Raw genomic sequence first — 11,348 nt, forward strand, 5'->3', positions numbered from 1 at the left:
CTGTCGCCACATGAAGATTGGCGCAGAAGGAAGGGAAAGGGTCCTCATCATCTTCCACCTACCTGTCCTCGTGGACAACAATCCAAGAGAGGTCATTTGAGTAGCCATTTAGGCTTGGCTCATCCTTGTCACCCATATGGGCAAAACATGAAAGGAGGAAGTTGGGGCAATTGCTGGCTTGTCTTCTCCATTAGCCAAAGTATAAAAGCTAACCCCAGTGTCATACCAGAGGGCTCTCTTTTCCAAAAAAATAAAAGGATGGATACCCCAAAAGGATCTCGGACTAACTTGAATGTTAGAGGGACTAGGTTGGGAAGCGTCTCTCAACATCAGTCTTAGTGCAGGTAGTGCTCTGGAAACTTGACTCCCACCTTAGAGCTACTCAAGAACTACTTTGGAGTCATCTGGAAGCAACTCAAAAACCACCTTGGAGTCATGTTAGATGCTCCTACACCCTTGGGCTCGGACTACGTCAGGTTGACTCAGACATTGATAATGAATTCCCCTAATAATATGTAATCTTGATCTTAATTTATCGTTATCTGATTTTGATTCTAATATTAAATTTTTTTCATATAATAGTAATATAATTATAATTTTTATGCTTAGTAGTCTATAATCAATTGAGAGAGCGCACGAAGAACCTTGAAGATACGTGTTATCACACCTCACTACAGTTTTCCCAACTCCACTCATTCTTTAGCTGTCCATTTTGTCACACCTTATTGAGCTTGTTAATATACTTGCAATATATCGATCCTGAGTTCAAGATACGTGTGTTTGCATGCATGCTTCAGTTGCATGCACTGCGACACAGTAACTCTTTCAACAAGCAACAGCGTTGAATGGGATATTTGAACGCAACACAAATTTTCTGATTGGGTTTAACATTGACAGCTTATTATTGAAAGAGGATTACATTATTGTTTATCCTGGAACATAAAGTCTACATAGGAAGGAATCATCCATTTTTGTTGAAGTAAGCCAAGAGACCCACCAAGGGTGCATTGACATAAGTGGTGGGTTCGGTTTGGTTCGGACAATATCTCGAGTCCAGGAAGTTATCGGTTCCATCATTTGGCCCCCCTACGACGGCTCCGATAAGCAGGTTGAGGTTGGGGGCGGTGGTATTGAAGTAGGGCTCCCCGTCCCTGCAATGCATGCGCTGTGGGTGCTCATCCATCGACGGAAGCGTAGATCCTCTGTGGTGTATCATCTGAGGAAACTTTGTGCCGTACCCCACCATGTACGACATCTTATTTGGGTTGTGTCCGAGGAGGTACTTCATCTGCACCAACATAATAAATTATTCAAGAATAAATAGGATGAAATTTAGCATATGGATAGTTTGATTATTATTATTATTATTATTATTATTAGAGAGAGAGAGAGAGAGAGAGAGCATGAATGACTGGGTACCTGACTTCTGGCGACGTCGATAAGTGCTGAGGGGGGAACCTGAGAGTTGTCACAGGTGATAGTTTCCCCGACATTGATGAGATGCCGAGCGTAAACGAGGAGAAGGAAAGAGAAACCTGTCACGTCTTGCATGTTGCATCCTGGCGTATTGTACAGGAGACCGCCTGCCACGATGATACTTGCATGTGTTGCTTACTATACACTAAACAGCAAGCGTGCTATAGTACTACCTATGTACGTGTATTCCTTTAAACATCAATCAGAGGTCTCCTGTTATAAATATTAGCTTATTTATTTGTCTTAGATCATCTAATTTCCTTCTTCAAATATAAAATCAGTAATTGCTATAAGTTAAGATTCATCTTGGTATAGACAAACAAAAAGAATTCGCATTTTGGATGTTTATCATTTGAACTGGTCGTTCTCGGTGCTAATGAATCAATGAAATCATGAACGTTTTGTCCAGAGGAGATGTGCAAACCTGGAGTGTATTTGACAGACTTGAATTGAGATTGTGGCAGCAGTGAACATGCAAACGCCTGCGCCAGTCTACTGTTCTCACTGTCATTCTGCAACAAAAGAATCGATCAGTCTATTTTACTCACCGTAATGTCCCAACAAGAAAATTAATCCTTTGTTTTATTATTATCCCTCTTCACCACTAATTTAACCATTTCATCTTATCTACATAATTGTTTTTGGGTGCATGCTACTTTCCTATCTCCCCATCACTTGGATCCATTGTCCAAGTAATTATTATGGGCCAGTAAACCAACCAAATAGTTAGCCATGTCACATTATTTGTGATTATGAATGGGCATTAGTTACAAGTTAAGCTCTTTTTCTTCTTAATCAGTGTTTATGACCATTTTACAAGTTCTTTTCTACATGCTTGCAGTTACCTCAAACAGAGTAAACAATTGTCAAAAGCTTCTTAAGGGTTTTCAGATGATATTGTTTCTCGACTTTCATGATCATGCATTATATTCTCTTTGATTTTAATGAATGCTTGGGTTCCTAAATGCCAAACACGCAATGATTCAAAGACTGTGAAAACCTTTTGCGTCTGTAGGAGGATGTAGATTCCGGCTTCCTTGTTATCCCATCCGAAGAACCACTCGCGGGCAGTTTCATCAAGCTGCGTCTTCATCTGCACCTGCTGAATGCCATGGATGATATGGTTCTCGTACTGTGAGCTATTGGTAGCTCTGTTTAGCCATGCTGCTCCCCACAACAGTTCATCCTGAGAACCCAGTAGAGTTGACAGTGTCAGATCTCCAAACCCTAATGCATTTACCACCAAGTATTTTGGAGATAGCGAACCTGATAGCCGCTGTAATCACAGTAGAACGGGCACACCCATTTGCCAAGACTGGTGCCGTACGAACCCTGGTATGTGTGACCGAAATTGTAGACCTGCACCGAGAACAATCATATAAAGCTGCAGTTAAACATCCATCCACCTGTTTCAGTGTCGGCTCTGAAACCAAGATTGATGTGTTACCGTCTTTGCTCTTGACAGCAGCTCGTCGGCATAGGCAGGATCGGATGATCTGAAAGCTATGGAAGCAGCCGCCAGTGCAGCGGCGGTCTCGCCGGCGACCTCCGAGCCGGGGTGGGTGTCGTTCACTTGGTAGGTTGTCCGAAGAGTGTCCATGTCTTCGGGCCTCTCCCAGCAGTTGTGATCGCTGTAGGGGTCGCCGACTTGGACGAAGATCCTGTTGGGTTGGGCGGTGGCTTTCAGCAAGTAGTCCGTAAGCCATCGCAAGGCCTCATGAGCGTGTGCCAGCTCTGGACCCAACTCCTCCGAGAATTCGATGATGCTCCACGCCAACACGGTGCCGGTGTAGGCCATGGGGAAGCCAAACTTCACATTGTCGCCAGCGTCATAGTACCCGCCCACCAGATCAACCTGTCTTCGAGGCAAATTCATTCTTTACGTTGCGAAGGAGGAGTCAAAGAGAAGGAAACAAACACGAGAAATTTGGTGGTGTTATGCAAGGCTGCAACTCGTTCTGATGGTTGCTTGCTGTCATAGAGTGGAGTGGCAGCAATGGCCACCTTGTCTTAGGCCATCGGCTCAGATAAATATGGCCATGCACCAATCAAACACTATTTAATCTCAACACTACTTGGTCATCGAAACTAGCTAGGAACAAATGACGAGCAACAAGAGGACTGAGAGAATTCGTACACCGGCATCTTGACCATCTTTCAAGGCCGAATCCTTCCTCCAGGTGAGCCTTTGCGTGGGTGGAAGCTTTCCGGATCTCTGACCATCATAGAACAGCAAGCACTTGCTCAGAGCATCTGCGTAGTTCGGGGGTGGTTCTCCGTCTGCAACGACAGATGGCATCGTCGCCGCCGCCATCAGTACCACCAACATCGAGAACACACAAGAAAACATAACTCTATTTGCTGCCATCACGATCGAGTCGAGGTTTCCAACGAGTTTCTCCTGCACCTTGTTCTATATAAAGAGAGAGAGAGAGAGGAAACACGGAACACAGCCAAAGAGGGGGAAACAATGGCGCATTCTTGGAAATCAGGTGATCACATTTATAGACTTGCAATGGAAAACACAGTAAAATTACTATAATCGTAATGTTTTAATAGTAGATTCAGTGGGTTCATTACTCAACGTATGCCATACAATAGTGGCATGCTAAAATTTGGTTCTTTGAACCTGTCTCGTCAATGCATTTTTTGATCTACATTGGATGCATGTATTTTTCTTGGTCCAATTTGGAAGTGGTGATTACGTAAAACTCTCTGTCAAAGTCAAGGAGGGTATAGCATTTACATAGTCGACCAACTCTTCTTTTAGAACTTGCCTTCTAGATATATCTCACCGAATATAATTGCCTTTTGATGAGAGAGGATCGGTCTTCAGAAAATGAATCATGGTCTTCGGTACCGAAGAGTTGCAGATACAAACACCATACTATATAACATTTGCACGAGATACATTCGTCACTTCGTCTTTTGTTGGTAGGTATTGCACAATCTCCGCGTGGGAGAGCTGTTCTAGGAATCGAGTTGCTCCAACTTCTAATCAGACAAAAGCATTTTATTGTTTGATCTCAATTTACTTTCTCTATACAATCATTTGCAGCTACTAATGTGCAATATGTGAATACGATCATATTTGAATGTCTAAAAATTAATGTGTTTTTCAAATAGAATAAAAAAATTGAATACGAAAAGAAAAATATAAACCTCTAGTGTTTTGACAAAAAGTCTGGCATCTCTTGACATTGGTTCTTGTATTTTTTATATTCCTATAAATAATTGATTAACATATAATAATCATATTATTAAGATATATCAAAATAAAAATAAAATAATAGGTTATGAGAATAAAAGGAAAGTGATAGGTGGATAATGACCCGACCGATACCTCTGGGCCACTTGGACAACAAATAGTCGACACACCAATAGTCATGATTATAAGAATAAAAGGAAAGTAATAGGTGGATAATGACTCAACCGATACCTCTGGACCATGTGGACAACATATGATCGAGTGGTTACGTGGATGACACATGATTGACACCTTGTGATTGATAGTGAGTACAACACCACATGGGCGACATGAATAGCCCGAGGTTACATGACAACACATGGCCAACACCTCAGCACCCATGCTAACTTAGGCCAATCAAGGCACATCCGGGATACAATGCACCATAACGCCACTATTCTGATTTCACCACCACTAACTCTTCTTTTTCCTACTCTAGTGCCTCCACCAGCTCCCAAAACCTTTCTAAGGAATGTGAGGGACAAAGGGAGTCTAACTTTATGAAATGAACTAATAGTTGGAAAACATAAAGAATAAAATCAAGCAGGGAAGTCAAAATGCCAACATTGGAGTTATACGAAGAAAATTCTAATTCCATAAAACTTAGTGACTGTATTCACCTCTAACTATATCCTCAAAGCTATTGTAAGAAATTAATCACGAATCTAGCTTGTCAGGAAAAGGAGCTCAGAACCCAAAAATCATGAAAAGAGGAAAGAGCTCCACAATTCAACTCACTAGAGCAAGCATGAGATGAAAGATCGAGGGGAGATTGGATCCTCCCTTGTTAAGGGTTTACAATCATTAAATATCTTCCACACTAAAGTTTTCATGCAGATAAGGGAGAAGGACCTCCTTTACACACCTTGTCCTTTGTGAGCCCCACCAACCAAAAGAAATCAATCAAAGTTTTATCGGTACCATGGACATGATATGGAGGACTAGTATAATATAAAGTAATAGATTGAAGAGCTCTTTTAGAGAGGACACCTATATCACTATCTCAGTAAGGTTTGAGAAGCATCCCTAAAACCTCGGGGATCCAGAGTGACATGTTGATGTGATAGTTGGGGGACCAATGTTATGAGGAACTAGAACTTCTACCCACAAAACCTATATATGGGAGCCTCAAGCCAATACATTAGTAAGACACTTGAATATTGAACATAACAACGCATATGTCTTCTCCCTTAAGATCAATACATTAGTAAAAAAGATCCTAATTGATACAAGAAGTTTTATCAATATCATATACTATGGCACCTTTTAGAAGATTAACTTGATCACAAAAGATCTACAAACCAGTCTCCTCCACCTTACCACCCTCACTAGGGATTTCGTCACTATTGTCATAATCCAAGTTTGATGGACTAACTAGCTTATCAACTTCATTTGGCTTAAATCATTGATCAAAATATTAAAGCTAAAATTAATAATAATACACTTTAGACCCTTATAAATCAATCTTAATCTTTCCCACTTCCGTTGTGAGACTAATTGGGGTATTATAATTTTTTCCACTTAAGGGCTTGACGTCCTTATTAGCATAGTGCATGTGAAGTATAACCCAATGGTAGTTCCAGATTGTGATGAGTCCTCTGACTCTATTTACGGATGATCTTTTCCTACTCGAGCCACCTCATTATTCTCAAATATTAGGTCGGCTCTGATATCAAATGTCACGACCTAGGTCTAATGAGCTATTGACCTATCAACTTCACTTGGCTCAAACCATTGGCTAAAATGCTTAAGCTAAAGTTGATAGTAGTACACTCATCAGACCTTATGCTACACTTAACATTTGGGCATCCATGGCCTCAGGAGAAAGAAGCACGAGGGTAAGAGGATGAATCAAAAGTGACTTAGAGTTGGCCATGTGCTCGGGCTCAACTTTTGCCTTAGGCTCAATAGGGGTAAGGGCTTTAGTTGGAGGCTTAACTTTAGGTGGCATAGCAGGGCTCTATAGCCCTCGGGCATTTGCTCCTTAGGCTCCCCGAGTTCTCTAACCGGATCACCTTCGACCTTATTACCGAACTCAACTTCACTTTCTTCCTTAAGAGGTGTTGACTCATTGTGATCATCGATGTCATTAGCTCCAATGAACTTAACTTTATCGTCGATCAACTACTTGTCATTTAGGCCTTTGGGGAAGATGAGATTGGGGTGGTCGAAGCATATTTAGGATATTGCAAGATTATAACTAAAGCATCAATTCTTAAAGGAGAGATAGGTTAAACCCTTCTAACCCTCATGACGCCTTATACTTCGCCACCCCCCTAGTCTTACACTTTGGTTGTTAAGCTTCTTCCATCTAAAGTTATTTTATAAGCCCCTTCATTGCCTTCTACAAACTTGTGTTCTTGATGTATAGGTCAGTGATCTTGGGTTGGGCCATTAATGACATATCACTAAAATGATGTCGGTTAGCCTAGGCTTCAACGGTTGATTGCTACATGATTTCAAGTCAGGCCCTCAAATCAACCAATTGCTTTTGCTTTGCCACTAACTCTTGCTCCATGTACTCCTTCTAGTCTTGAAGTTGAGTCACTTCGTCAAAGAAATAGTCTCTCTTGGTTGCCTTTCCTACTAACTCATCTTGTTCCTACAAGGTTTAGGTTTGGGCAATCAAGGAGTCTTAGACTTGATCAATCACCATTATTATGAGGTAATGGCTCTGTAGCATAAAAGAAATAAGTGATATCTAACAAAAAGTCAAAAAATTGGCTAAGTGGTGAGATCAGAATTCACCACAATAATGTGCTTGTGGGCATTAGTTATGAAGTCCTTAGTGGGCCTAATGTAGTAGCCCTTGGCTATTCCAGAGAGGAGGATCTCCTCGTTCTATTTAATGGCCTGTCTAAAACTCCTAAGCTCAATTGGTAGCCTAATCGATTTTGGTTAGGTGGTTGCTATCTCGTAGCAGAAGGTCGGTTGATCAATGGGGTAGATATTAAAGGTATTAATCAGGATCGATCCTTCAGGGCATGGAAAGGAGGATGGGGTAGGCTGATTCGTGATCATCGTTGGTGAACAATAATATCCCTCGTGACTCCCACTTTCTCAAGCGATCTTTGTTTATCAAGAGGAGGAAGAAGCTTTACTACCTCTTGAGTGTTGGCTCAACCGTGGGGGAGGGGGTGGAGGCCCTACATGATGCTTACCAAGTTGAATCTCAATGGGTAATGTTGACTTTTGACCACTAGTTGATGCAAGAGTAACTTCTCAACTCTCCAAGGGAGGTTGATTGTTGTTTTTGTTCCCACACGACTGCCTGGTATAGTGCCTAAGTTTCACACACATTGAATTACAACTAGTATGATAATATAAATATAAATAATATGTTTATGTTATCCTCATTTCATATGATTTATGATGTTTACGCTTCATAAATATGATAAATGATATATTCAGGTTTTCAATTCTTAAGATTGAAGTACATGCTTTTCAAAATATACCATGTTCAATATTTTATGAAATATTAGTTAAACATACATAAATATTAATATTTATATTAAGTATAGTACAACAAATGAAAGTATACTAGCGGGCTTGAATACGAGGTTAAGTTACCTTAATATTTAGTATAGAATAGAAATATTTATGTTGAAAGATTTGAGATAGATAATATCTTAAGTTTTTAATGTTATGATATGATTGATGTCACGAAGATATATCAATTTTAATTATTTTTCGGATTAGATAGGTGAAGCTTATGGGAGTAAACTTTTCATTTAATATTTTTATCTTTTTGAAGATCTATTTATAAATATAGATATTAAAAAGATTAAATTATAAAATGATAAAAAAAAAAGGGAGGGGTGGAGGGGTTTCACCTCCCACGCACCTCTTACAGCCTTTGCCTTCCACACGAGGAAAATAGAGGAGGCTACAATGGTGGAAAGGAGAGGAGAAGAGAAGGGAGAGGCTACGATGGTGGAAAGGAGAGGAGAAGAGAAGAGAAGCTATGACAGTGGAACGGGGAGGAAAAGAAGAGAAGAAAGATGCTACGACGGTTGAAAGGGGAGGAGGAGAAGAGAAACAGAGGCTATGATTGTGGAAAGGGGAGGAGGAGAAGAGAAGGGAGGCTGCATCGGTAGAAGAGGAGGGAGAAAGGAGAAGAAGGAAAGAAAATAAGAGAAGAGAGGAAGGAGAGAAAGGAAGAAGGCTGCATCGGTGGAAGAGAAGGGAGAAAGGAAAAGAAGAAAAGAAAAGTAGGCTACTGTTGTGGGAGAGAAGGCTAGAAGAGGGAAGAATGAAAGAGAAAGAAGATAAGGAAGAAAGGAGAGGAAGGAGAAGAGAAGAGAAGGCCACGGCTATGGGGAAGCATGGGAGAATAGAGAAGAAAAGAGAGGAGAAGGGAGAAAGGGGAGGAGGAGAAGAGAAGAGCAGAGAAGAGAACGGGGTTGCGGCTGTGGAGGAGAAGAGAAGATTAAAGAAGAAGGAAAGAGAGGAAGAGAAGGGAGAAAGGGGAGAAGGAGAAGAGAATATTGCAACTATAGGGGAAAGGGGAAGAATAGATAAGAAGAAAAAGTGGATGAGAAGGGAAAAAGTGGAGGAGAATAGAAGAGAAGGAGGCAATGGCTACGGCGAGAAGAGAAGGAAAGAGAGGAAGAGAAGGGAGAAAGGAGAGGAGGAGAAGAGAATGGCACTTTGGCTGTGGTGGAGAAGGAAAGAGAGGATGAGAAAGGAGAAAGTGGAGGAGGAGAAGAGAAGGGAGAAAGGGGAAGAGGAGAAGAGAAGAGAAGGGGCTACGGCTGTGGGGAAGAAGAGAATAATAGAGAAGAAGGAAAGAGAGGAAGAGAAGAGAGAAAGGGGAGGAGAAGAAGAGAAAAGAAGAGAAGGCTGTGGCTACGGAGGAGAAGAGAAGACTGAGAGGAAGAGAAGAGAGAAAAGGGAGGAGGAGAAGAGAAGAGAAGTGGGTGGGCTGCGGCTGTGGGGGAGAAGAGAAGAATATAGAATAAGGAAAGACAGGAAGAGAAGGCAGAAAGGGGAGGAGGAGAAGAGAGGAGAAGAAAAGATTGTGGCTGTGAGAGAAGAGAAGAATAAAGAAGAAGGAGAGAGAGAAAGGGGGCTAATGTCCTACTTAGACATCTTGAGGCATATGGCCGACACATCGATAGTTGAGGTTACGTGGAATGTAACACCATATGAACAACAAATGGTCGACATGTTGATTAGTTTGAGATCACATGAATTATACGTGGTCGATTAGTTTGAGATCACATGAATTATACGTCGATATAAAGAATTAAACGAAGAAGATAGAAAAATAAAAATCATAGAAAAAAATATAAAATGTATGAAACGTAATTACATAGTTCATTTGGATAGTTAGTAAACTCTTGATATCTTAGATTTTCATCAATGGTAATGTAATAGTGGATTTTTTTCAATTGCTCGAATATTATTTTAATTGGTTAGAGATTTTCTCAACTATTTTAAGAAAATCTTATCTACTATCAATCGACACCATAGCACTAAGACTAAGTTAAGTTAATCAAGACACATCTTGAATTTGATATACCCCAATCAAGGGACATCTCAGCATACAATGATACTACTATCTCGATTTGATCTGAAAATAATGCATAACTATTCTTCAAAATTATTGACGATCTCAAAATTAATAACTCTCTAAACCCACTATAAAAAGGGCTCCCTAGATATGTTTTCTTAGGTGTGTTTCAATCTTAATACTGACTTAATCAGCTTGGGTTAGGAATGTTCCGATTTAGTTATGCAAATTTAGCGCATAAAATTTATTGGCTCTAAAATTGATTCTAGCTCAAACAACTAATAAGAAGAAATTACATAATTTGAACTATATATACATTCAACTACATATTTTTCTCACATGTGGCCCCATCTAAAATCTTAATAATAATTATTGTTCTCTTTTACATATTTCTCCAAACTATCAACACAAACTAGGTTATTAAATTGAGAAATTGAGTTACACAATTACCATAGTAAAATTTTCCGTGATAAGTTAGTTTATTCTCATTTAATACTTTAGTATTTATTTTCGTTATATGTTAGAATTAAGATAAATTTTTTATTAGGCCACCCAAGCAAGGTGATGCAACATTAAGTGAGATTCTAACAAGATTGCTCGAGTGAGTTGGATATACCACACGACAAAATTTATGATTTCGTTAAATAAAATGTCATATCAATGAGAATGTTACTTAGAGACCCGATAGTTTATGTCAAATTAATAAGACAATCAGATTAGTCAAAATCCCAAAACTTAGCATAACTTAAGATTCACTCCTACGTTAAGCCTTAGGTTAGTGATGAAGATGATAGAAGCCAAACTAAGTTTTCATGCCCTTGCAATAGAAGATTGAGGAGAGCCCTCCCTTGTTTTTAAGGAGTAAGGAGAGGAAGAATCTAGTAAGTATTAACATGGGTAGACTACTTGTTATAGTTAAAGGGTCAATTAGGAAAAATATTTTTCAAATATTTCATGATTCAAAGAATATTTTCTATTATGGTTTCTACTGACGTAATGAATGAATGTATTTTTCTAGTCAAACCAATACTCGTGTCTAAGTCGTAATTGGGGCCAAATGTTTTCTTTTCCTATCATTTGTCTTCCTCTCAAATTGTACTTATTAATGAG

General features: G+C 39.8%; 1 protein-coding gene across 1 annotated transcript; it reads right to left on the reverse strand.

The window, feature by feature from the left end:
• Nucleotides 1–961: 961 nt before the first annotated feature.
• On the reverse strand, nt 962–9,161 carry LOC103970868 (endoglucanase 8-like). Its single transcript, XM_065131474.1, has 8 exons — nt 9,134–9,161; nt 3,614–3,756; nt 2,924–3,331; nt 2,743–2,835; nt 2,477–2,662; nt 1,901–1,988; nt 1,420–1,583; nt 962–1,288 (listed from the first exon to the last, which is right to left on the reverse strand). The coding sequence occupies exons 3-8, from the start codon at nt 3,272–3,274 to the stop codon at nt 962–964; spliced, it is 1,209 nt and encodes a 402-aa protein (XP_064987546.1). The 5' UTR covers nt 3,275–3,331; nt 3,614–3,756; nt 9,134–9,161.
• Nucleotides 9,162–11,348: the final 2,187 nt, after the last annotated feature.

Source organism: Musa acuminata, chromosome BXJ2-11 (genome assembly GCF_036884655.1).
Source record: "Musa acuminata AAA Group cultivar baxijiao chromosome BXJ2-11, Cavendish_Baxijiao_AAA, whole genome shotgun sequence".
NCBI lineage: Eukaryota > Viridiplantae > Streptophyta > Magnoliopsida > Zingiberales > Musaceae > Musa > Musa acuminata.